The sequence below is a fragment of the Halichoerus grypus genome, chromosome 4 (assembly GCF_964656455.1).
Source record: "Halichoerus grypus chromosome 4, mHalGry1.hap1.1, whole genome shotgun sequence".
Lineage (NCBI taxonomy): Eukaryota > Metazoa > Chordata > Mammalia > Carnivora > Phocidae > Halichoerus > Halichoerus grypus.
Genome location: NC_135715.1, coordinates 82,594,094 through 82,621,272, shown reverse-complemented (window position 1 = coordinate 82,621,272; position 27,179 = coordinate 82,594,094). Strand labels below are relative to the sequence as shown.

The following is a 27,179-nucleotide window of genomic DNA, read 5'->3' as shown; positions in this document are numbered from 1 at the left end:
CTGAGTGGCTCAGTTGGTTGAGTGTCTGACTCTTGATTTTGGCTCATATCACGAACTTAGGCTTGTGAGATTGAGCCTTGCATTGGGTTCCATGCTGAGCATGGAGCCGACTTGGGATTCTCGCCCACCCCACCCTTCCCCCATGCCCCCGCTCATGGTCACTCTCTATCTCTCTCAAAAAAAAAAAAAAAAAGAAAAAGAAAAGAAAAAATTTTGAAAATTAGCCATTTAGAAAGTTCCGAGGCCTTTCCTGAAGGAGAGACGATACACTGACAGCTTAGAGAACCTAGCCCTTCTGTGCTGGCCAAAGCCTGAATGGCAGGGCTGGAATATGTTGTGAGAGTGGTAGACCAAAGGGACAAAATAAAGATATGGATTGGACTGAATTCATTGATAGGAATATGCTCAGTTAAGAGTTGGTATTTAAAGGACGACCCTGACCACTTGCACATGGTGTTGATATTCTGGATGCTATATTGGGTCAATAAGGGCCAAATGTTGGGATTTCCTTGGGTATACCGTTGAGGAAGGCAGGAAGAAGTCAGGAAGCATAAGAGTCAGGCATGTTGAAATGGTTCTGTGATGTGCCATGTGCTCAGCCATCCCTAATCGTGCTTGCTGAAAGACACAGCCATCTGTGCACTACCTTCATCAACACACTTACAGAGGCATGGGTACGGGAGGTACCAGTGTCCTTGAGGAGCTCTGGGGGAGCTGTCCTACACTGCAGGAGGAGATGGGAGGTGAGGAGTGGCAGGAGAGGATGCTTCAACCAGCAGAGTCAAGGTGTGTGCAGTCACCCAGGAGCCACGGAGCCAGAATGGTAACCAGAGGACGGGAACCTCAAGGGTGTGTGCTGTTGGACAGTTGAGATCAGGTCTGTCCAGATTGAAATTGTTGGACAATGTAGCAGAAAAAATAAATATCTAGATTGAGTCGTTACTATAGTGAAGAATCATGGTCTCTTCCCCAGCTATGAGCCCTAAGCCAGTGTGGGCCTCTGAGCCCCTAGAGTGAGGGAGAGACTGGAGCCCTTTGGGAAATGACCCTACAACCTTCTACATGTGTGCCATGCATCTCATCTCCCACCCCCAACTTTCCCCAAATGTCCCCCAAGACACAGATATTCACTGGTGGGACCAACTCTGGAAAAAAGGGAAACACTACCTTTTCTGGGAACTTTTATAGAATGATTCCGAACATATGTTGATGCCCAAAGACCAGGACTGTTACATGACCTGCCCAACAGTTGGAGTAGGGGCTTTGGAAGGTGTGGAAATAGAAGAAGCCTCGTCCTACATTTAACAGTTTGTTCACTGAGACCAGAGAGTCATCCTGTGCTCATTTCCCCAGGTCAAGAATGTGGAATGGAAATACTCATATAAGCACTGGTGGAATTCCCACTTTGGTTTCTGAACCTTGGTCTGATGTTTATTAGGAAAGAGGAGACCAAAGAGAGGCCCTTGGAACCATGCCCTTCCTCAGACTAAATCAGAGGCCATGCAACATCCTTGGAGGGATGGGAGAGATTAGTAAGATTGTGAAGCTCTGCAGAGAGGCAGAGTGGGTTATTCCAACCATTGTTCATTTTACTAGGCTGGTCTACTGTGGATACCAGATGGGTCATGGAGACTCACCCTGACTTTCACAAACTTCATGAGATGAAGACGCAACTGCATCTGTGATTCTGTCTCTGGATTGCCCTGTGGAGGAAAACTGCCAGGTGGAACCCTGCAGCCCACTGGGAACAAACCATTTGCCCTGAGGTACTGCTTCTGAAGGAATGTCTATGACCAGCAAAGTCAACAATACAAGCTTAGAGCCACATTAAATCATCACTGATGAAAGCAGGCTAGACAACTGTCAAGATGGGCCATCTCTTAAGAAAGGAGATTTGGTAAATATACTGAAAAATATCCTAGCCACAAAAGACAGCAGACACACAGACATACTGAGCTGGTGAGTGGCTGAGGGGAGAATTGCCTGCATCACCTGTTGGTTTTAAATTATCGAGTGACTGGGCAGCCACGCACCCCAGTCGCTATTTTGACTATAACCTGCCTCATAGATTGAAGTGAATTCTCTTTCTTACCCCAACAGAGCTGAACTTGATTGGACATTCGGAAGCGGTCACTGAAAGGAAGTAGAAGACCCATGGCAATGATCCATGAGCAAAACTTCTCTGCTACCCCGGGACACCCATTCTCCTGTTGGCCACACAGCTTCTGCAGCAGAGCTCACTCTGCAGATGAAAATGGTCATTAGGAGATTGCACTGGCAGGTCACTTGGCTCAGAAGTCTCCCAGAGGAGCGAGGTCTGGTAAGCACAGCCAGTGGGCATCACCATTGCCGAGGCTACTGATATGTGCACAAAGCAACACGGAGGGGCACAGAGAAAACTCTGTGGTCCAAGGCCTGGGAAACCACATGGAAAAGGGCAGCCTTGGTTTGCTCTCCCATCCCCCCAAATACCTCCTGCCTCCCTGGGGGATGGGCCAGGTGATGGGCTGTACATCTTCCTTCTGAAGAAGCACCCAGCCTTTTGGATTTCACGGGTGACCTTCCTTCTCTTTTTGTTTACGTGCTGACAGTGCTCTGAGGGAGCCCTTAGCAACCACCATTCGGGCAAAGAAAGGTCAGAGGCTGACAATCACAGGTGGCCATGGGGAGGGGCAGGAAATGAGAGACTGAGAAGAGATGAGAGCTGGCCAGCAAATGTGTTACCCTGAGGAGGAGCATGCTAGAGAGAAACACAGGTTTCTCACCTGCTCCTCAGAACCATAGCACTAGGGTAGGTGCAAATTTCTGTTTCCTATGATTTCCTTAGTAGAGACAAGAGAAAAAGACATAATGAGATGAGAACGCAGACCAAGGACCCCAGAGGACCTGGGTCCACCAAGTTCTCACATAGGATGTGAGGAATATTTCACATAGTGCAAACCTCTAAATGGACTATCATAGACTCATAAAAATTATGTCAGTAAGCATGTATAACAGCAGGGAAAATTGAAAACATAAGAAAATGAATATATAGTGAAAAAAGAGAAGTAATTCTTTTTTTAAGTAAACTATTTTTTTGGTAGGCTGCATGCCCAAAGCAGGGTTTGAACTCACAACCTTGAGATCAAACCTGAGGTGAGATCAAGAGTCAGACACTTAACCAACTGAGCCACTCAGGTCCACCACCCTTTTTCTAAGGTATTAAGTAAAATCTCTCTCTCTCCCTTTTCTTTTTTTTAAAGGAAAATCTACACCTAACATGGGGCTGAACTCAGGACCCCAAGATCAAGAGTCACATGCTCTACAGACTGAACCAACCAGTCCCCCTTACTAGTAGGACTTTTGTTGAGTAGTTCAACCAAGAGAACTATAATGCTATAATCCACATGAGAAAGGCAGGTGACTTTTCTTGTATATAAGGAATCTAAGGGAACTTGCTCACTATATTTGGGGCCAACAGTGTAAAGACGCCCTATACTCTAAATCCCTGGGTCTCACATCATACAACACAGCTTTCCCTTCCTTGTAATACCATGAACCCGGTCAGCACCCACCGAACACAATCACTGCCTTTGTGTTCAGAAACGCAAGGCCCCACGTTCACACTGGGCAGTGGCAGTCTAACCAACCCAGATGGCCTTGAGCTGATTGTCTTTAGCTCTACAACAAGCAGAGCTCCGGCTATGCCGGGTACCACTAGTAGGGGAAAGGGAGCTGCCGGCCCAATGCGGCTCCAGACTCGTGAGGTTGCATTTGCTTTCGCACCTGGGCAACTGGTGCACAGGGCAGAGGTGGGGCAGCAGTGCCCCCTGTCTTCCAGGAGGCCAGGGGGAGGCCACAAAGGTAGGCAGCGGAAGGACTGTCTGACTGCACTGCGGTCACCGTGCTGCTCCGGACTTCCTGCCGAGGCACCGTGCTCCCCACGTGGATGTAATTCTGTGTAAGGACGCAAAGTTCTTGTCCAGACAGGACCTCTGTCTCATTGCATACTGCAGGGAGGGATCCTTTTACTTGACGTATAAAGAGAGACCCCAATGAGTAGTGCTTAAGCATAACTGCAGAACGTATTAAAAGCTCCCTTTTCTCCAGAATGTGGTCCATTCCCCTGAAAATGAAAGGACTCTTTTCAGGCCACTGCAACTCTGGCAAACAGACAGTCCCACTTCCGGTGGGTGCAGGCCACGTGGACACTGAGCGGGTGACAGAAGGGAGGCAGCCGTTCTCCTATCCAATCCACGCCTCCAGGCACATCCTTGAGAAGGAGGAAGGCCAGTATTTCCCCTCTCTCTCATCCATAGTGGCGCAGATGTCAAAAGATAACCTTCTCCAGCATGGTTAGCAACGTCCTACAGCATCTGCTAACCGTCAGGAACTGGTTTCAGTCTTGAGCTGCATGAATTTCACCACCTGAAAGGTGTGGCTGTGACATACTTAGAAAAACTACCCTTAGGGCCACAGCTTATTTGGATACTGTGCCAAGCAAGGGAATAAAAGCTTTTGACAAATTAATGTCTCCCAGTTAGCATAAACAAATGGAAGGAAGGAAGAAAGGAAGGAAGGAAGGGGCGTGGGTGGGAGGTAGGAGAGAGAGAAGGGAGGGAGAAAGAGAGAGAAAGAAAGGAAGGAAGAAGGGAAGAACGAAGGAAAGAAAGGAAAGAGGAAGGAAGAGAGGGAGGGGCGTGGGTGTGAGGTAGGAGAGAGAAGAGAGGGAGAAAGAGAGAAAAGAAAGAAGAAAGAAACAATGAAAGAAAGAAAGGAGGAAAGAATGAAGGAAAGAAGAAGGAAGAGAGGGAGGGAGGGAGGGGAAGCAAAGGAAAGGAAAGGACAAGAAAGAAATCCAAGATGTATGCATAATATGATGCAGACAGTCAGTATGGAGACATGCAGGTGATAGCCGGTTGCGTCTAGCAGGTAAAGACAGGAGAGGATATGGGGTGCTAAACCAGGAGAGACAAGTAGTGTGTGCCAAGAGTGTCTGCACTGTCGGCCAGCAGTGTTGGGCTGCCCCGGTTTACCAGGCCCGCTGGGCTTAGTCAGGTCCCCTGAACCTGCAGCATTCCCGGGGTGGACAGAGCTCACTCCCCAAAACTCTTTCTGAGGTGGCAGCTTCAACCTGGCTCAGTCACTCCCCACTTAGACTGGCTGCCTGATGGGGTCCCGGGCTACCATAATCAAGGCTCTTGGGTGTCTCTCACTGGAGGAAATCTCAACCCATCCTACACTGCCTTGCCTGACAGGGCAGTCCAGATTCCTCTAGGTATGTCTTCAGGGGGAAGAATTGGCGCATCTGTGCAGACTAGCACTTGTAATTAGGCCGTGTCCTGGTCCCCCAGTAGCTCACTACTAGAACTCAGCCTGTCCCTACAGATGCCCTGGTTCAGATTCCAGGCTCCCCTGACCTGTGTCTCCCACACATGTGCAGTATGTACTCTGTCAGCTGGCCTTTGGCTCTTGGGACCTGTTAGGCTCAGGCTGGTCCCCCAAAGCTGCATAGCCTCCAGAGGGGACAGTGCCCAATGCCCCCTGAATCTTCCTGAGGGCAGCTTTAAACTGGGGACTACCAGTCCCCGTTTGGACTGACTGCCTGATAGTGGCCTGGGCTGACCGGTAAGCAAGTCTCTCAGTGAAGGAGACCCTAGCCAGGGGGCTGGGCTGATGCAGGCAGGGCACTACCATTTCCTCCATCTCGGCCTTCAGGGGGACCATGCCCACTTGTGCCGAGTGGAGCTTCCAGTTAGGCACAAACTTGGTCCTGCAAGAGCTGAATCCTGTGATCAGGACTCCAAGACCCTTGCCAGTTCCAGATCCCTCCCGATACTGGTCTGCACAGCTGCGCATGCACAGCAGGTAGTCCTTCTGCAGACCTTGGGCACTGGGGCCCTCTGGGCCTGGGGAGTTAGTGCTTGTCCCCAAATGCTTGCATAGTGTAGAGGATGGGAGAGCCCCCCACTCCCAATCATTCTGAGGCAGCAGGTGCCAATTGGTGGCGCTCAGGCATCAGTTGAAGCTGTTACCCCTGAGTCTGCATTGTGTGAAGGGAGGTCTCAGTTCCTGGATCCTCCAGGAGAAGATTCATGCAGGGATCCGATCCATGCTTGAATCGAGGCAGTCAGCAGGGATGTAGCAAGCACCAAACACCTAATTAAAGTGGAAGTCCACTCTCAAGGTGGGAGGATGGGAAAGTTCTGGGAGGTGGGACTGATGTAGGAAAGAACGTTAGGGGTCAAATCCAATGGCCAAGAAAGAATTCTTGAGACCTCTTTGGTGCAAAAAGGTGGTTTTATGAAAGCTCAGGAAGAACTGCACTGGGGTCATGAGGAGTGGCCCATTATATACTTTCAAGTTGGGAGGGGGTTAGGGATAGGGTAAGTCTCTAAGGAACTTTGGAAGCAAGGTTTCCAGGACCTTGAGGGGGCTAGCTATTGTTGGGAAAAGGTCATTTATTACCACCTAATAAAACCTGAGTCATGAGAACCTTCAGATGTATATCCGTGGGCCATCTGCTTGGGGTGTGATTACCAACACATATCTTGAGGGGTTTAGAGAGAAAGGAAGTTTCCGAAGGAAGTTTTATATGCTAAAGTTGGACCTACAGGATCTGGGGGTTGGGGGTGCTTTCAGGATAGGGTTGCCTTTCCCCCTTAGCAAAGTATCAATAGAGGCAGTTGAGTCCCTAGATAGAGGAATGTCCCTCTGCCTGTTTCAAGGGTTTATCAGTGGGCTGTAGGTATAAGGAAATTTAATAATTTTTCTTCTGCCTTTGTTCCCCACATCAGTGCTGGGCCCTGAGGTTGCTTTGGGATTAGATACCACAGGGTCTCTCGGGGCTGGAGTAGCTGTGAGGGACAGGGGTGTGCTCTCTAATAGAGGCTGCTTGGATCATGTGGGAGACTCCTCCCACAGGCTGGGAGGTGGAGTTTTTGACTCTACAAGATTTCTACCCCAGTAGAGCTCCTGGTTTCCTCCATCCCTGACTTCGTGGCAGGATCCATCCTTCCTGCAGCATTTCTAGGTGCCTGTTTGGAGACAGCCCTGCTCTGGCTGCAAGGTGAGCAAACCCCAGGTCCTTGCACCATGGAGCCTCCACTGGAGGCCCGAGCACAGTGCGGTGCGGGCACAGCCGGTGAGTTTCTTCCTACCATGGGGCCCAAGCAACCCAATGGAGAGGGACTTGTGGTGAACAAGAATGGATGAAGACCCCCGAGAATGGGAAATGTGTGACTTCAGCCTGAGAGGCCACCAGCTTCCCCTGGAGCTCACCTGCTTGCAGGGCAGCACAGAGCAGGTGGGAGGGCCTCCGGCCCCAGATTTGGGGAGCACTGTCCCCAGCTCACTCCCTGAGAATCACACTGAGGCGGCAGCTGCAAATCCTTATTTGGACTTGTAGCCTAATCGGGTCCAGGGCTCTTCCAGAACCAGGGAACCCAGAGGACTCTCCTTGGAAGAATCACCTTCCAGCCAACTAGCGCCGCCCTGGGAATATATTCTAGTCTCTTCCAGCTGTGCCTTTGGGAAACTTATGCTCATTTCTGCAGGTTATGCCTTGAAGTTAGACATACCCCTTATCCCTGTAGAGACGGAGCCTATGACCTGGACACTCGCCTTGTTCCAGATCCCAGGCAACCCTGAACCGCTAGGCCCACAGGCACAGTCCATGCACAGTACGTCTGGACCGGTTGCCTGATTGGGGACCAGGTGTCTCCCTTGCCAGACAGCCCAGCTGTCTCTTATTGCCAGCCAGTGGCCCTTCCTTGCCCTGGCTAGTCCAGTATCCTCCAGCTGTGCCTGAGGTGAGCCTAGGCTGTGTTGTGCATAGAAGGCATGTGACTGTACCAACCCCTTGTACCCCGAGCGCCAGCTCCTGGAACCAGCGTCTGCAAACCCTTGCCCTGTTCCAGATCCCTGGGAGCCCTGCACTGAGCAGCCCTGCATGTGCAGGGCACACTCCTTCAGCAGGTCTTGGGCAGCTGGGGCCTGGCCCCAAGCAACTGCCCAGTATGCTTGGTAGGGGGAGCCCAGCCCCAGAATCTCTGTGAGGTAGCAGTTTTATTTTTTATTTTTTCAGTTTAATCAATTTCTAAATTGAAGTATCATTGATACACATTATCTTCTAGTTTGAGGTGGATCAACATCAGAGTGATCCAGTAGTTTTATACATTATGAAATGATCCTTAGGGTAAGTCTAGTTACCATCCGTCATCTTACAAAGTGACTGGAATTATATTGACCATATTCCCTATGTGTATATTCCATCCCCATGACCTGTTTATTTTATAACTCGAAGTTTGTACTGCTTAATCCCCTCACCTGTATCATCTGCCCCTGACCCCTTCTTCCCCCTCTGGTAACCAACAGCTTGCTTCCTGCATCTATGAGTCTGGTTCTGTTTTGTTTTGTTTCATTGTTTTGTTTTTTAGATTCCACATATAAGTGAAATCCTAGTAGATTTGTTTTTCTGTGATTCATTTTACTTAGCATAATACTCTTAGGTCCATTCAAGTTGTTGCAAATGTTAAGATTGCATTCATTTTTCCGGCTGAGTTATATTCCTTATGTATACATACCTCATCTTCTTTATACATTTATCAACAGACACTTAGGGTTGCATCAGTATCTTGGTCCTTGTAAATAATGCTGCCAGAAACACAAGGATGTGTATATCTTTCCGGATGGGTGTTTTTTTGTTTTCTTCATGTATATACCCAGAAGTGGAATTGCTGGGTCATACAGTATTTCTATGTTTAATTTTTTGAGGACCTTCCATAGTGGCTGCACCAATGCACATTCCCAGCAACAGTGTGCGAGGGTTCCATTTTCTCCACATCCTCGCCAACACTTGTTATTTTTTGTCTTTTTGGTAATAGCCACTCTGACAGGTAGGAAGTCATATCTCATTGTGGTTTTGATACGCATTTCCCTGATGATCAGTGATGTTGAACAGCTTTTCGGAAGCCTGTTGGCCACCTGTGTTTTCTTTGGGAAAGAGTCGATGAAGTCTTCTACCCATGTTTAAATCAGGTTATTTGTGGTTTTGGCATGAAGTTGTATAAGTTCTTTACATATTCTCAGTATTAACTCTCACTGGATGTACCTTTTGCATATGTTTTCTCCCATTCACTGGGTTGCCTTTTCCTTATGTTGTAGGTTTCTTTTGTTGTGCAAAAGCTGTTCAGTTTGCTATTACGGCACTTGTTTATTTTAGCTTCTGTGGCCCTTGCCTGAGGGGACTGGTCCAAAAAGTATATTGCTAAGACCAATGTCAAAGAGCTTCCTGACTATGTTTTCTTCTAGGAGTGTTATGGTTTCCGTCTTAACACTCAAGTTTGTAATTGATTTTGAGTTTATTTTTGTGTATGCCGGAAGACAGTAGTCCAGTTTCATTCTTACGCATGTCCAGTCTTTCCAACACCCTTTATTGAAGACACTGTCCTTTCCCCCTTGTATGGACTTGCCTCCTTTGTCATCAGTTGATGGACCTTTATATGCATGGCTTCTCCTGGGCTCTCTGTTTGATTCCATTCACCTGTATGTCTGAGTGCCCTACTGTTTTGATTATTAGAGTTTCGTAGTAGAGTTTGAAATCAGGCAATGTGATACCTCCGTGGAGGCTGCAGTTTTCAACTGGCCAGAGTCAGAACCTGTTTGGACCCACTCTGGATGGGGTCCCGGGCTTGACCAGCAGTAAAGGCTCCCCAGTGTGTCTTGCTGGAAGATGCCCTACCCAGCCTGTCTGGCTCTGTCCTGGCAAGATTGGTTTCTCCATCTCTGCCCTCAATGGAAAACTGTGTAATTAGAGTTTAGAATGAGGCAGGTGGCCTTGTGCCCCCAGAAGCCTGCTCCAGTGACCGGCCTCTCCCGTTTCTTGCCCTGTTGATGCGCAGCGTGTGCATGCGCAGTAAGAACCCCATCTGGCAGGCTTGGGCAGGCCTAGGTAGCTCAGGCTGCTTCCCAACCACCTGCATACCTTCCAGGGTAGAGGGAGTCAACCCCCCAAATTTTTCGGAAGCAGCTTTTAAATGGTGACAGTCAGCCTGATGGGGTCCAAGGCTTCCCACACTCAGTATTCCCAGGTCTCTCATATGGGGCCGGGGCTGCTTTTGTCAGTTGCCTGCTCCGTCCTGGCAAAGCAGTGCAGATACTCGTGGTTCTACTGTAGGGGAAAAGATGAGCATTTGTGTAGCTTAGTGCTTGGAAGTTGGCATATGTCGAGTACCCCCCTCGATCTCATGGTTAATTTTGGTGTGTGGGCCCCACTACCCTGGTGACCAGGGACCAGCCCCGGCTCCAGGGGCCTGCAGTGCCCTCAGTGCCTCGGGTGAGCTGAGAGGAGAGTGCTGCGCATGCGCCAGCTTGGGGCAGAGTAGCCAGTGATGTGGAACAGGACAAGCGTGGGGAGAGTTCGCCTGAATGTAGGGCTTGAGGTTCCTTGACTATGACCCTGTAGCTTCCAATCAGGACGAGAGTGACCTGGGGGCAGCGAGAACAGGATCAGCAGTCAGCAGGACTGAGAGTCTAGACAGACTTTGAAACACAAGGGAGTCCCCCAACAGAAGGGGGATCCTGTGATGCCAGTGGGTTCTTCCAGGTCAGAAGGCCATAGCGGGCCCAGTGATCCCAGGTCCACCCAGACTCGAGGGAGGGCCGGGCTGCACAGTGCAGGTCCTGACCCAGGCAGCCTATTCTGGGCTCCCGCAGTTGGGGCTCCCCCCAACCTCCTCAATGATCCCCAAGGCCAGAGGTTGGGATGCAGGTGGTGGGAAGTAAGGTCTTCTCCTTGGGGAGACTCAGAGCCTCCTACTACGGCTTGACGAAGGGAGGGAAAGTTCTTCTCTACCCTCAAGGTCTTAGCAGGACTAAGAATTAAAATTGCATGAGTCAGATTAATAGGATAATGATTGGAAGCCCAATAATGCAACTGAGACTCAAAGAAGGGACCAAGGCAGGCAGTTTTACCCATTTGACAAAGTGACAATAAATCTGTGAGGCATCGACAGGACAAAGAACCCTGAGCTTTGGGAGCTTGGATTAGTAAGGAATTCTAGACAGAGTTTGGGCTGGAACAGTACATGGTAAAAAGTAACGGGTTGTTTCTAAAGCCTTTTGGGCTCTAAATTCCCCACCTCTGGGGATAAGGCAGTCTCTTTACGTCCTGCTTCAGAGAGGGTACCTGTTCCATGCGAGATGTATTTCCTGCTGCCAGGGGAAGGTCTAAGTGTCCTTGCACAGGCTGTGTCCTAAGTCACCTTTATGGAAAATATTCAGTATGCCAGGGGCACCTGGCTGGCTCAGTCAGTGGAGTGTGGGACTCTGTATCTTGAGGTCATGTGTTTGAGACCCAGGTAGGGTGTAGGGATTGCTTAAAAATAAAATCAGAAATACATAAATAAATAACCAGTATACCAAAATGGCACATTTTGGGGCAACCTGTCCGCGGCCTCTGCAATAAACTGGGGAGATTTCCTGGTCTGCACAGGATTCCTGGAGGTTGTCCCCGGGAGATGTGGGTGCGGTCTCCTTAGCTGTGTTCAAGCAAATGGGCAAACAGGTGAGCAGATAGCGGCTCCTGCGGCCCTCGTCCTGTCCCTGTCCTCCTTCCCCCATGCCCAGGACCAAGACTGGGGCTGTCTCTGCCCCTCTGCGCAGCTGTCCTGCTGTGGGCCCCCAGGGAAGCTTACCCCTTCCTGATGTGTAAAGGACGGGTGGGGACCCCAGGCACACAGTGGGACCTCTTCAGGCCCTGCCTCTTTTCGCCTGTGGGACCCTGGGGGAAAGGTCATGGCAGAAGGGGGAGCTAGGAACTGGGTCCCAGCCCTAGCTCTGCCAGACTCTCTGCGTGGCCTTCGGGGTAGTCATTCATCCCACTGCCCAGGACTCCCTTTACTTTTCTTTTTTTTTCCCCCCGAGTTTCTCGGAAAGAATTAGCGATTGATCAGTTGCATGTAACAGCCAGTGCTCATGACACCAAGTGCCCTCCTTAATGCCCATCGCCCAGTTATCCTTCCCCCACATCTCCCCTCCAGCAACCCTCAGTTTGTGTCCTAGAGGTCAGCCTCTCTGATGGTTTGCCTCTCTCTCATTTTCACCTGATTTCATTTTTCCTTCCTTTCCCCTATGTTCATCGGCTATGTCCCTTTTCTTCACTAAGTGAGGAGGCTAGACTTGCTGGCCATTAGTCATTTCTAGGGCTGCCTCCAGGCTTTGCTGGTGTCTGGAGGGGGTTGGGGTTGCCCCAGTACCACATGCCTCAGGGCTCCAGGGCCCTGTCTGCTCCCTCCCCCCACACCCTCCACCCCATTTACCTGCAGCTCCCCCAGCAAGAGAGGTCAGGCTCCCTCTCCCACAGGGCGGATGGCTCCTGGGCCAAACCCCTTCCTGGCCACACCCCCTGCTGCCTCTTCCTGCACACCTCCCTCCCTCCGTCTTCCCTGTCCTCCTCCCCTCCATCTCAGCCCAGGACTCCCAGATGCTCTTCCATGGAGATTTCTGGATCTGGACTCCTGACCACAGGCCTCCTGACACCCCCGCCCCCAGATTACACATTCTGTCTCTGGCATATTAGGATGGCCATGGGTAAGTCAGACCACTGTCCCTTCGGGCTAGTCCACACCAAGGCTGACTGCCACCTAGCTTGCTCATGGCCTTCAGCCACCAGTGTCCTGTGTCTCTGAGACAGACTGCTGGGGGCAGCTTGGACCCTGCCCCTGTCTCTATAGTGAGGCCCCTCCAGTAGGCCTGCTCCTTAGATCCCCACCGGCCGTTCTCCCAAGTTCGAAGGTCCTCTACTCCCCATTTTACTTGGAGTCTTTGCTCAAATTCTCCTGACATCTGGGAAACCTCACCTTCCAAGTAGAAAAATCCTGTGTTCGGGGCGCCTGGGTGGCTCAGACGGTTAAGCGTCTGCCTTTGGCTCGGGTCATGATCTCAGGGTCCTGGGATCCAGCCCCGCATCGGGTTCCCTGCTCAGCGGGGAGCCTGCTTCTCCCTCTGCCTCTACCTGCTGCTTCCTCTGCTTGTGCTCTCTCTCTCTCTGTCAAAAATAAATAAAATTTAAAAAAAAAAAAAAAAAGAAAAATCCTGTGTTCCCCTTCCAGTTCCCTGGCTTCTAGTTTTCCAATCTCTCCTCTTCTATGTCTCTCAGAACCTGGTGTTTGTCCTTCTTATGTCCCTGAGCTTCCAGATCCTTCCAGACATTCCTGGCCAGTATCTCAGTATCTCCCTGTTGGTTTTCCTCTGCCTGTCAGGTCAGGAATCTATTAGTAACATTCAGTCCTTTATAGAAAATAAAGGGCTTTCGCACTCATCACCGTGTCGCTGTTCTAATGTCTGGCCTTTGGGTCCCGCTCCCTCACCACTTATTTAACTCTTTGAGAGGGGGCTTCTCCTGTGCACTCAGCCTTGGGTGATAAGCTTTGCATAGGAGACATCTGATGAACATTTACAGAGTAATATGTGACTGCCTTGGTCTTGATGGCACCACGCTTAGAAGGTTACTTCCTGTAATGAAGAGGCGGTGCAGCTCAGGAGAGTGCAGAGAAGGAAAGAAGGGAAGCGGGAAGAGTGCTGGACAGGGATGTGGGGAGACCCCTGTGGGTGAGTAGCAGGGAGCATGCTGCCCCCTTGTGGCCCACCACCGGCAGGACAGCCGGAGGCATTCCTGGGATCCCAATTCTCAGTTTGTGCTCTCAAGACCCTTCCTCACTTGAAAAATTATTGAAGATATCGAAGAGTTTTTCATTACGTGGGTTACATGTATTAATATCTCCAATATTAGAATTTTTAAGATTTAAAATACTTCTTAATTCACTTAAAATAGTATTGGCTGACCCATCTTAACACAGGTTTGTTTGTTTAATTTTAATTGTAGTTAGAGATCATACAGTGCAAAATGGGTTTCTGTTGTAGAATTCAGAGATTCATCACGTACATACAACCCCAGTGCTCATCACAACAAGTGCCCTCTTTAATACCCATCACCCATCTAGCCTACCGCACACCCACCTCCTTCCATCAACCCTCAGTTTGTATCCTTAAGAGTCTCCTGTAGCTTGTTTCCGTCTCTCATTTTTTTTTCTTTTCCCCCTTCCCATATGTTCATCTGTTTCATTTCTTAAATTCCACATACATCTTATATTAACACATGTTTAAAGTGAAAAATACTTATGTATTTTTAAAAAGCTAGTGAGAAGAGTGATTTTTTTACATTTTTTGCACACCTCTTTTTTTTTTTTTACTTGTATTTTTTAGTTTTATTTAAATTCAAGTTAGCTAACATATAGTATATTGTCAGTTTGGGGGTAGAATTTATTGATTCATCAGTTGCATATAACACCCAGTGCTCATGACATCAAGGGCCATCCTTAATGCCCATCCACCAATTACCCCATCCCCCAACCCACTTCCCCTCCAGCAACCCTCACTTTGTTCTCTGTAGTTAAGGATCTCTTATGGTTTGTCTCCCTCTCTGTTTTTAGCCTATTTTATTTTTCCTTCCCTCCCCTAAGTTCATCAGTTCTGTATCTTAAATTCCACATATGAGTGAAATCTTATGGTATTTGTCTTTCTCTGAATGACTTATTTCACTTAGCATAATACCCTCCAGTCCCATTCACAGTGTGGCAAGGGGCAAGATTTCCTTCTTGTTGATGGCTGAGTAATATCCATTGTGTATCTATACCAAGTCTTCTTGATCTATTCATCAGTCGATGGACATCAGGGCTCTTTCCATAGTTTGGCTCTTGTGGACATTGGTGCAGTAACATTGGGGTGCATGTGCCCGTTCTAATCACTACGTTTATATCCTTTGGATACATACCTAGTAGTGCAATTGCTGGGTCATAGGGTAGTTCTAGTTTTAAGTTTCTGAGGAACCTTCATACTATTCCGAGAGTGGCGGCACCAGTTGACATTCCCACCTGCAGTGTAAGAGGGTTCCCCTTTCTCTGCATCCTCGCTAACATATGTTGTTTCCTGAGCTGTTCAGTTTAGCCATCTGACTGGTGTGAGGTGGTATCTCATTATGGTTTTGATTTGTATTACTCTGATGAAGAGCAATATTGAGCCTTTTTTTCATGTGTCTGTCAGCCATTTATGTGTTCTATTGTAGATTTGTCTGTTCATGTCTTCTGGCAATTTCTTGATTGGATTTTTTGGGTTTTGGAGGTTGAGTTTGATGAGTTCTTCCTAGATTTTGGAGACTAGGCCTTTACTTGAGAGGTCAGTTGCAAATATCTTCTCCCATTGTGTAGGCTGCCTTTTAGTTTTGTTGATTGTTTCTTTTGCTGTGCAAAAGCTTTTTTTTCCTGAGGAAGTCCCAATGGTTCATGTTTGGTTTTGTTTCCCTTGCCTCTAGAGACATGTCTAGGAAGAAGTTGTTGTGGCCAAGGTCAAAGAGGTTGTTGCTTGTGTTCTCGTCTTTTTGATGGATTTTGATTTTGATGGATTCCTTCCTCATATTTAGGTCTTTTATGCATTTTGAGTTTATTTTTGTGTATGGTGTAAGAAAGTGGTCTGGGTTCGTTTTTTCTTTCTTTTTTTTTTTTTTGCATGTGGCTGTCCAATTTTCCCAACACCATCTGTTGAAGAGACTGTCTTTTTTCTATTGGCTATTCCTTCCCCCTTTGTCAAAGATTAATTGACCATAGAGTTGTGGGTCCATTCCTGGGTTAGGTCGTGTATTGGAGAATAATAACTTGTTTTTTGAGGAACGCTTATATTGCTATATACTTCCCTCTTAGGACCGCCTTTGCTGTATCTGAAAGGCTCTGAGTTGTCCTGCTGTCATTTGCTTCCATGTATTTTTTTAATTCTTCTTTAATTTCCTTGTTCTCCTTTCATTCTTCAGTAGGATGCTCTTTAACCTCCACGTATTTGTGGTCCTTCCATATTTTTTCTTGTGGTTAACTTCAAGATTCATACCACTGTGGTCTAAAAATATGCATGGTATGATGTCAATCTTTTTGTACTAGTGAGACCTAATTTCTCACCCAGTATGTGATCTGTTCCGGGGAATGTTCCATGTACACTCCAGAAGTATGTGTTTTCTGCTGTTTTAGGAGGCAATGCTCTGAATATCTCTGTGCAGTCCCACTGGTCCACTGTGTCATTCAAAGCCCTTGTTTCCTTGTTGATCTTCTGCTTAGATGATCTGTCCCTTGCTGTGAGTGGGGTTTTAAAGACCTCTACTAGTTTTGTATTATTATCAGTGAGTTTCTTTAATTTTGTTATTCATTGGTGTATATATGTGGCTGCTCCCAACTTAGGGGCATAAATACTTATAATTGTTAGATCTTTTGGTTGGATAGACCCTTTTATTATGATATAGTATCTTTCTTTATCTCTTATAATAGGCTTTGGTTTAAAATCTGTTTTTTTCTGATGTATGAGGATGGCTCCTCCAGCTTTCTTTTCATGTCCATTAGTGTGATAAAGGATTCTCCATGCCCTCAATTTCAATCTGGATGTGTCTTTGGCTCTACAATGAGTCACTTGTGAGCAGCATATTGATAGGTCTTGTTTTTTTGTTGTTGTTGTTTTGTTTTGTTTTTTAATCCATGCTGATAGCCTATGTCTTTTGATTGGAGCACTGAGTCCATTTACATCAGAGTAAATTATTGAAAGGAATGAATTCAGTGCCATTGATTTACCTGCAAAGGTGCTGTTTCTCTAGATTGTCTCTGTTCCTTTCTGGATTTTTGTTACCTTTGGGCTCTCTCTCCACTCAAAGGATCCCCAAAAATATTTCTTTTGGGGTTGGTTTAGTGTTCATAATCCTTAACTTTTTGTTTGTCCTGGAAATACTTTATCTCTCCTTCTACTCTGAATGACACGCTCCCCGGATGAAGTGTTCTTGACTGCGTAAGTTTCCCATTAGCACATTGAATATATCATGCAGTGCTTTCTGGGCTGCCAGGTCTCCGTGGACAGGTGTGCTGCTGGACCTATGTATCTACCCTTGTCGGTTAAGGCCCTCTTGTCCTGAGCTGCTTTCAGGATTTTCTCTTTATCACTGAAATTTGAAAGCTTGACTATTATATGTCAAGATGGTGACACATTTTTATTGATTTTGAGAGGGGTTCTCTGTGCCTCCTGGACTTGAGTACATGTTTCCTTCCCCAGAGTTGGGAAGTCCTCAGCTCCAATTAGTTGAAATAAACCTTCTCCCCCTCTGTCCCTCTCCTCATCTTCTGGGACCCCTATTATCTGGATATTTTTTCACTTTAGGGAAGTACTGAGTTCTCAAAATCTCCCTTTGTGATCCAATATTTTTCTTTCTCTCTTTTTTAGCTTCTTTATTTTCCATTATTTTATCTTCTATATTGGTGACTTACTCTTCTGCCTCTTTGCCATCCTTTTAATAGTCTTCGTTGGGGACTGAATCTCTGTAATAGCATTTTTAATTTGGGCCTGTCTAGATTTTGGTTCTTTTATTTCTACAATGAGGGATTCTCTAATGTCTCCTACGATTTTTTTTAACCCATCTAGTATCTTTCTAATCATTGTTTTAAATTCTAGTTCAGATATTTGACTTATATCCATAGTGATTAAATACCTGGTAGTGAGTACTACATCCTGTTCTTTATTTTGGCGTGCATTTCTCCATCTCGTCATTGTGTCCAGAAAAGAATAGAAGAAAGAAAAAAAAATACAATGAAAGGAATCAAACAAACTAATAATAAAAAAGACGGAAAAATAAGAAAAAATACCTGAAAAAAATAAAACGTTAAAAAAAAAATACAAAGAATGCTACTAGTGTTTCCCCTGGGAGCTGAAGCTTTGCACCCCTCTCTGATCGGTAAACATGACAGGACTGAATGGTTTGTGCTGGCCTTCAGGGGGAGGGCCCTGAGCACTGATCCTCAGGTGTACTTCAACTGGTGCAAATGCCCCTCTCCCAGCAGAGGCAGGCCTCAGTGTAAGCGGCTCTGGATTCCAGGATGTGGCGCTGTTTTACTCCCTGAAGGCTTGCGGCCCCAATGGGTGGGATGAATATGGCTGCACCCTGCTCCCTACCCAGGAGCTGAAAATTTGCCCCCCAGCTCTTCAGTGAGCCCTCACAGAAAAGCAGTCTGTCTTACCTCCCCGGTTTCTGTCAGAACTCTGTGTTCACCTGCCAGTGACGAAGTGTTCCTATCTCAGGCCCGAGACCGAGTTCCAACTCCAGGTTCTATGGATTCCTGTGGCCCAGACCCACGCTGTACGTCCTGGGTGTTGGAGGGCTTGCCATGCTTCTGCTTTTTGCTGGACCCCTCCCAGGAAAGCCACCCCGCAACCGTGCTGGGATTCGTGGTTTAGGGCTACATAGAGCAGGAAGCCAGCACCTAGACTCGCGGCTTTCAGCCAGCCTTCCCGATCTGACGTCTGGGAACTCTGAAGCATTCAGGCCCCACCCGCTCTTCTTGTGACCCCCGGGATCCTGAGATCACGCTGTCACAGCGGGGACTCCACCCTGCTTCCCCACTTGAACACCTTTAAGCCAGGGTCATCCCCCACAGTAGGAGACTTCTAAAAGTTTTAACTTGGCACTTCTTTGCTTATAAAACTTTGCAGTAGCCTCCTTAAGCCGGGTGCCTCCCCTCTGCTGTATCCTCAGCCATATGCCCCTCACACTCATCCCCACCCGCGGCACTCGGGCTCGGAAGCTGCAGCAGGGGCCACAGCGGGAGCTGGGCCCAGTTCTTGCGCTGGTTCCGGATCTCGCTCTGGGGCTGGTGCTGTAGCTCCCAGAAAAGAAAGTATCATCAGCCTGATGGGCTTCCCAGGTCCCTTCTAAATAAAGGAAACTTTTTCCACCACTCAATGTTGTCTGAGTCCAAGAACCAATCACTGGGAGGTCTCCCCAGACTGCAGGCCATGGGGACAGGGATCTGGGACTACTCACTGCTCCCGGCCCAACCACAGTCGATGGAGGCTTGCTCTGCGTGGCCCAAGCTGTTCCCTCCACAGGCCCATTAAGCCACCCCCTATCCTCCTCACCCCCAGCATCTCTCTGGTTCTCCTTCTCCCTTCTGCCCCCTCCCCTCTGTTTGTGCTTTTTTCTCTCTCATAAATAAATAAAATCCCCCCAAAAAATAAAAGATTGAGCATGAAGGTGGACATTTTGAGCCTTTTAGACCTGGCTAGGAACACTCTCCTGTATGTATATCTTTGTCATCTTCCCCCTTGTGCTCACGGCTGCAGAGGTACATGACCTCCCAGGGAGGGAGAAGGCCCACGGTGCAGGGACCCTGGGGTCCTGAATGACCACAGGAAGGCGCTCCATCTCCCATCTGAACAGCCACTCAGCGCTGTCATGTGGGGGAATCCATGGTGACATGCTACCGAAACTTGGGGAGATATTTGGTAATTCAGCATAACGAAATATACCTGCTAAATGTTGAAATCACCAAGTTAACTTCAATAGTTATCAGCCTAGTAGCTTTAAAAATGACCAAAGGGGCACCTGGCTTCCTCAGTCAGTAGGACACATGGCGCTGGATCTCGGGGTGGTGAGTTTGAGCCCCACATCGAACACAGAGTTTACTTAAAACACAAAACAAAATAAAAGGACTTCCAAAGGACCCAAATCAATTAGGCTCCAACAGTTGAGCTGGTCGGTGGTGGGATGGATCCTCTGGCCTGTTCATCAGCCGCTGTGCCCCGAGCACTCAGATGATGCAGGTGCTTCTCAGCCACCCGGGTTCCCCCTCTAGGAGCTCAGGGTCTAGAGGGAAGATGGACAAACATGAATGAAAAACGTGAATGAAAAGAGCAGTTGCTCCATAGGAAGAGAGCAGGGGCGACAACTGGGTCCCGAGCTCCGGCAGGTGAGGGGTCTGACAAGGCCGTGCTGAGGTGACATTGAGATTTCCTGAGGCAGGCCAAGGAGACACCCCAGCACAAATCCAAGTATATGCAGCCAGCAGAGGGCACCACGCTGCAGAGGAGTGGAGGCCCAAGTTGATGTTGCCAGAGTGGAGGTTAGAAAGGAGGCCAGGGTGGCTGGAGGAAGCTGAGGAGGAGAGCAGAGAGGGAGAGGAGGAGGGGCAGGGCCTGGGGCAGGTGGACAGTCTCAGTGCCCTGCTCCTAGTGCTGGGTCACACCACATCTCCCCACACTCGGTGGCTTCGCCCACAAACACTCACTGGGTCACAGTCTCCGGGGATCAGGACCCCAGCAGTGCTCAGCTGGGGGCTCCTACCAGAGCCTCTCAGGAGGTTGGGGCTGTTGACAACACCAAGGCAGGACCTGCTTCACTTAGAACCCGAGCTCACTTAGGGGTGTTGGCGGGATTCAGTCCATCTCGAAGGCCTGAGTTCTTCTGTCTGTTGTTGGCCCTCGGTGTTAGGCCACGTGCACATGCCTGTGTCATGGTTCCACATAGGGGCTTGTTTCCCAGTGTGGGGATCTGAGCGAGAACACGGATCAGGGTCAGCACGGGGCTGGGCACGGAGCTTTTATAACCGAATCTCGGAAGGGGCTTTGGGTCATGTTGCCACGTTCTGTGGAATGGAAGTGAACCACTACGTCCAGATCACACTCCAGGGGAGGGGGTTACACAAGGATGTGTACACAGGAGGTGGGGATCGGCGGGAGCCACTGAGGGGAGAAGGGCAAGACCCCTGCCGGGTCAGTGCCTTGCCCAGAATCACAGACTGGTAAGAAGGCTGGACCAGGCACGAACCCACCTCTTTGAATGTCCTCAAAGTTGGGGCCTTGGATGCACCTAACCATTCAGTGGGGGCTCTGGAAAAGGTCGTGTTGAAGTAAGTGGCTACAGACATGGAGATGGTGTGGGGGTGAGGGTGAGCATTGATATCCTACAGGAGGCATTCCAGCACGTTCTTGTCTGAGGAGGAACCAGGTCCTGGCAACCCACTGAGTGGCCCCCCCATCCACATCACACCCATTGGAAAGGAGGTAATGGCTCGCAGCACAGGACAGGCAGACTCTAGGGGTAAGGGTGGATTCTGACCTTCAAGGGCCAAGGCTCCACCGTCTTCTTTAGGGTTTGCTCTGGAAATTAGGAAGCCTAAGATCTTGGGAAGCTATTGCCCATCCCTCTGTCGGAGGGGCTGCCATCTTCTGGGTCTCCAGAGTGTGAGCCCTGGTGTACACACGTGCACAACATGGTGAGCGTCCACATGCTCACACGCACACACGCACACACACACACACACACACACACACACACCCCAGTAGGGACTGTGGGGTGGAATCTGACCAGTAGCGGACTCAGAGAAGGTGAGAAGAGGAAGAAAATGTGGTTGGAGGTATTTCCTACATGAGACACCACTCCTCCAGTTTCATAGATATCATCCCACATATGCCGTGGACGTCTGGAGGAAGTCCATGCTGGAATACTGTGCACTGGACAGACCAGACACAGACCGTCCCTGACAAGCACAGTGGCTTAGGCAGGGTCAGACCAGGTAAGAGTGGAGAGTTGTGTCTGAAGCCGGGTGTGTTTCCGAGCTGGGGCCCTGGCTGCACCCAGACCTTCCCTGCGGGCTGTGGTGAGGGGTGCGCTGGTGTCACTGGACACAGATGTGGCCTTGCATGCGGACCGGGGATGAGCAGCCGGCAGCCCAGAGCACTGTTGGTGGGGGCGTCAATCCAGGAGTGGACTCAGGTAGGGGATCCCAGGCAGTGAAGTCACTTCCTTGACCACAGACCCCAACAGAACTTGGAACCCCTGTGACCAGGCACCCACATTCTACTGTAGTCCCGTATCAGGGTCACTTGACTGGAGACATCCGATCGTGAAAGATGTTCTCTTGTTGTTTGCCTACTTCCCGGGGCTCTGGCTTCCAGAAACCCCAGGGTAAGGGCTTTTTCACCTGCTGCAGACATTGGCTCAAGGCTCGCCCCCGCTGCCTCAGGGCATTTGGCAGGAGGGGCCATAAGGTAATACAGAGAAGGCCGGGCCAGGCCAAGCCACCTCCCTGAGCCACCCCAGGGCAGCCCCATCCCCTCCTCTTGAGTTTCCGGGAAGGAGGGATGTGCGGGGAGGGCCTGCCCCTGGGCTGGAGGACGTCGCAGGGCAGCGGATGCCCTGGCGGTGCCTTCATGTTCACACCGACGTCATGGTGGGTGGGGGGCGGGGGGAGATGAGGATCCCTGAGGGCCTCTCACCTGTGCCAGAGTGAATCCAAGGCCCTGAGGCTGTGTCACGTTTCTCTCCGCGGTGGAGGGCTGTGCATCCTGTGGTGTGGTGTGTGTGTGGAATGGAGTCCCTGGGTCCGAGGCCCAGCGAAGGTAGCCGCACAGGGCTCTGAGGCCTCGTGCCTGGCTGCCTGGCACTGTCTCTACAGAGCTCCCCACAGGAGACGGGGCAGGAGCTGAACGATGAGGGCCTCCACGCTCCCTCCGTGAAGGACAGGAAGGTGCCCCACACTGGCAACAGAGTCCAGCGCTGGCTCAGGGTGAGTGCAGGTGCTGGGGTGACCCACCCCCCAGGGCCCCGATGCAGCAAAAGGGCCTCAGGTCCCAGAAGCCAGCCTGCTACTGCCCTGGGCTCCCTCCCACAGTCCTGCTCCATCTGAATCTGCATCCCCATCTCCTCCCCAAACTTGCCCTCGGGGCCCTGCCCTGCCTGGGCCAGATGCACCGTCATTGTCCACGTATTTGTAGGAACATCAGAAAAGACACCTTAAACCATGTCTCATCCCATTCATCTAGAATCGTCTTGCACTGTGCTATGCATTTTCCTAACTAGTCCTCCAGGTGTCCCCTTTGGCCTGACAGTCCTTCCCCATCTTCTCCAATCTTGCACATGATCATGGTGAGTTGGGAGAGTTTTCCCCAAAGGGACATGGGGCTCATGGTACTGTGTCTCCTGCTTTGCCCTTGGGTTGTGAAAGTCCACATCCCTGGGGCCCCTACAGGGTCAGGAGCAGGGGCCTCATTGTACAACATTCCAGAAGGCCAGTCAGTTACCACAGCCACTGAGGCCTTGACTGATGCAGGGCTTTGATGGGACTCCCCTCTGTGGCCAACTCACAGTGCTGCACTAAACATCCTACATGCCCTACTATCCTGAGCCCTCTCGCCTAAGAAAACGTGTCTGTGCTCTCATCTCAAGAATGGGGTATGTTGTCAGAGATCACGGGATCGGTGCCGTTCATGCGGGGAGGTGGTGTCCATACTCAGCTAACAACCTGACCTGACATAAAACGTGTTCCGACATCATCTACTTCAATTCCTTGTATGGATGTCAAGGACCTTTTTTCTTTTTCCTGAAAGACTTACTGATTGGTTGATTGATTGATTGATTTGAGAGAGAGGCAGGGGGAGAGTGGGGAGAAGCAGAAGGAGAGACAGAATCCTCAAGCAGACTCTGCCCTAAGTACGGAGCCCTACGAGGAGCTCGATCTCAAGACATTGAGATCGTGACTGAGCCAAAACCAAGAGTCTTAGGATTAACCCAATGAACCACCCAGGCACCTCATTGTTTTTTCTACCATGGGCCCTCCTGTCCCACCTGTTGCCATAAGTCATTGAGATCTTGGGGATTTGGTCTGCGCTCCCACCCCCAACCCTCCTGGTGGCTACAGAGCTGAGTGCATGTCTCCTCCGTTTCACCTCAGGATAAAAATGGCTCAGCCACAGAGAGGAATGAGACCCGCGTGCTCTGGACCAACCGGGCTGACCTGCTGGAGATGCGAATAACACCTGGTGCCCGCCTTCCTAGGCAGAGACCTCAGCTACATCTCCACATTCCTGGGCACGAACACAGCTTTTGCCACCACCCCGAGGTGCTGGACCTCTTCTTTACAACGTGAGCACCCTGCCCCTCCACAGCCCAGTGAGATCTGGCCACCGCCTGGTTGTGAGTCTCAGGAACGTCACCAAACTTCCTCGAGCCTCGGTTTGCTCCTCTGACTGGGGCAGAGTTATTATAGGGACTCAGTGGTGTCCTTTAGGGAAAGTACACCTGGGGGCCTGGGCCTGCAGAAAGGCCTGCTAGAGGGGCTGTGGTTGTGCTCATTTATCATTGTCCTGCTCCTCACGAGGAATCCTCTGCCTCATCCCTCACTGTCACTATGGTCTCCAGCTGGGCTGTTTTGCCATTTGAAAGGGAGATTTGAGACTCCATCTGGGGTCCGTGTCCTGGGTGAAACCAGAGCAGGGATCCCTGGGGCTGAGCAGGGGGCCCAGGCCCACTCAGGTATCTGTGATGGGGTGGTTGGGGCCCTTCCATTCATCAAGCATTCAGGAAGCCCCACTCAGTGCAGGTGCTTCCCTAGGAGCTGACTGACCCCTGCACAGAGCAGACAGCACCCCAGGGCTCCAGACTAGTCAGACAGTGACACTAGACATGATGAGAGGTGGCATCCACAGGACATTTCATGTGGTGCCCCTCTGGCCTCCTCTAGATATGGGTGCATTCTCTCTACTTCTGATGAGCTCGGCGGAGCCCTGGAGCAGCGGAACATGTGAGTGAGCTTCGGCTACTACGGGAGGGAATTCCCTCCCCATGAGGGCAACGAGGGGACTGTGAGATGGGGGGCTGCTGGACCCTCATCCCACACATCTGCGACTCCTGTTTTAGGAATCTGGGAAAAAGGGGAGCTGTGGGTGGGCTGTGGGCACTGTGGGAGAGCAGAGGGGGCTGGAGGACAGCTTCAGCCCCTGAGAGAGTCATTGCCCATCCCTGCCCCCTCCCAGCCCTGTCTCTACCCCAATCCCGGGACCCAGAACAAGGAGTGTGGGGCCATCACACTCAGCGATCTGGTGGAACCTGGACACTGGGTGCTCAGCAGGTGCTCAGGAGACCCAGTGAGAGCTCAGGGACAGACGTCCCCCACCCTGTGGGAGAGGAGTGTCAGTGGAAAGAGACCCACTCATGGCACCTAGTGAATGAGGCAGCATTAGGCACAGGAGGTAAAGCTGGAGGTATTGGGAGGGTCCTGGGAAGGCCTGGCACGAGACAGAGTCCCTTTGCTCCCTCCTTGGCTGGATATTCACAGAGCAGTGATGTGTGCAGTGAGGGCAATGAACAAGGCCCGACACCACCCCTCCCTGGCCGCATGCAGTTGAATCCAAGTGGCAAGTGGGCAAGGACACAGACTGAGGAGTGTGCCCGGACTCCCCCAACAAGGACAGAAATGGCCACACCATTGATCAAGGGCTCCCCCTCACAAAGGCTTTTGGCAGCCTGTCCTCTGTGACCAGGCCTGTGTCAGGCAGTCCTTCCAGATCACAGGTGGACAAGGAGTAGGCCCGGTCTCTGACATTCAGGGGTTCCCTGGGACATCTGTGTGGGAGGGTGCCTTGTCCTCTGACTCCCTGCCTACCTGTCTGTCCCCAGGGCCATCTCCTCCATCCTGGGCACATGGCTGGACCAATATCCCCAGGATTTTTTCCAGCCCCCAGAATTTCCCCGCCTGAACGTGCTGCTCACGTACATGGGCCTCCATATGCCAGGCTCGGACCTGGAACGCCGTGCCCAGCGTCTGCTGTCACAGCTGCAAGCCCTGGAGCCCCCGGAGCCAGAGGCTGGGGGTGAGGAGGGCCGGGGGTGCCTGGCGAGGGCCCGTGGAGGGGACCGGGCGGGCCACGCAGAGCAAGCCTCCATAGAGTGCGGTTGGGCCGGGAGCAGTGCGTAGTCCCAGATCCCTGTCCCCATGGCCTGCCGTCCGGGGAGACCTCCCAGGGATCGGATCCTGGACTCAGACAGCACTGAGCGGAGGGAAAAGTTTCCTTCACTTAGGAGGGACGTGGGAAGCCCATCAGGCCGACGATACTTTCTCTTCTTGGAGCTACAGCACCAGCCCCGGAGCGAGATCCGGAAGGAGCGCAAGAACTGGGCCCAGCTCGCGCTGTGGCCCCTGCTGTCGCCTCAGAGCCCCCGCGGGCCGAGCCCGTCCCTGCTGCGGGGGCTCAGCCACTAGGGAGAGCAGGGGCGCCCCCTGCCCCGCGGGCGCCGGCGCAGGTGCTAGTCAGAGCGCTCGTTCACGCTCCTGCGCTGGAAGAGCCACCCGCACCGATGCCCGACCCGGAGGTCGAGCAGGGTCCAGGCCCTGGTCCTGGGGTCGCCGCCGGGCCCGAGCAGGCCCCTGCCTCAGTGGAGCAACCAGCCCCGGCCCCCGAGCAGCAGCTCGTGCTGGCTACAGCCCCGAAGGACGGCTTCCCCTCCCCTGTCACTGCATTCTTTGTAGTGTTTGTGGTCTGTATGCACCTGTATAATGGCTTCCTGTACTTTGTTCGTTAAATGAAGTAGAATCTGAGTTTACATAAAATTTTACTCTGATCCTTTTCTTTTCCTTTTTTTTTAATAAAGATTTTATTTATTGATTTGACAGAGAGAGAGAGAGAGAGAGCGACAGCAGGAACACAAGCAGGGGGAGTGGGAGAGGAGAAGCAGGCTTCCCGCTGAGCAGGCAGCCTGATGTGGGGCTGGATCCCAGGACCCTGGGATCATGACCTGAGCCGAAGGCAGAAGCTTAACAACTGAGCCACCCAGGCGCCCCTACTCTGATCCTTTTCTTTTCTTTCTTTCTTTCTTTTTTTTTTATAAAGTTTTTATTTATTTATTTGACAGGGAGAGACACAGCGAGAGAGGGAACACAAGCAGGGGCAGAGGGAGCAGGAGAAGCAGGCTTCCCGCTGAGCAGGGAGCCTGATGGGGGCTCAGTCCCAGGATCCTGGGATCATGACCTGAGCAGAAGGCAGAAGCTTAAGGACTGGAGCCACCCAGGTGCCCCTCTGATCCTTTTCAATTGTATATCCAGGTGCCATGAGGTACACTCAGAGTGTTGCTCAACCATTCACTTCTAGAACATTCCCATCACAGAGACCACTGCTCTTCTCCCTGTCTCTGTTGTTTACCTGTTCTGGGATTTTCCTGTGCCTGGAATCCTACAATATGGCCTTTTGTGTCTGGTTACAGAACAGAAGAGTGATTCATAATGTTTTTCCATTTTTTATAAAAATAACATTTTTATTACAAAGGAATGTTCCTGACAATGCAAAGATTCTGGGAAGCCGCAAAATGAAGTCTTTTCATTATGTGGGATAGGTTCCCATTTATAAGGATGCCTCGAAAGGCAGAAACCACAAGAGAAATGTCTGGGTCCTTGAGACACCTTTAAATTCTTTCATTTTCCTGGATAGACCACGTTTATCCTATTGTAATGTGCATATTATAAAAATGTTAAAATCTCACATGAAATCTTCCCATTTACTACTAATATATTTGG

General features: G+C 50.4%; 1 protein-coding gene across 1 annotated transcript in view; it reads left to right on the top strand.

Moving 5' to 3' along the window:
• LOC118538276 (uncharacterized) overlaps positions 1-26,219 on the top strand; it is a 33,597-nt gene extending 7,378 nt beyond the window's left edge. Inside the window, exons 4-10 of the mRNA XM_078070626.1 lie at positions 1,597-1,959; positions 2,101-2,320; positions 22,290-22,400; positions 23,565-23,755; positions 24,354-24,413; positions 25,289-25,482; positions 25,746-26,219. Coding sequence (XP_077926752.1) covers positions 2,168-2,320; positions 22,290-22,400; positions 23,565-23,755; positions 24,354-24,413; positions 25,289-25,482; positions 25,746-26,191 — 1,155 coding nt within the window. The 5' untranslated portion in view covers positions 1,597-1,959; positions 2,101-2,167 and the 3' untranslated portion in view covers positions 26,192-26,219. The remainder of the gene's footprint in view (positions 1-1,596; positions 1,960-2,100; positions 2,321-22,289; positions 22,401-23,564; positions 23,756-24,353; positions 24,414-25,288; positions 25,483-25,745) is intronic.
• Positions 26,220-27,179: the final 960 nt, after the last annotated feature.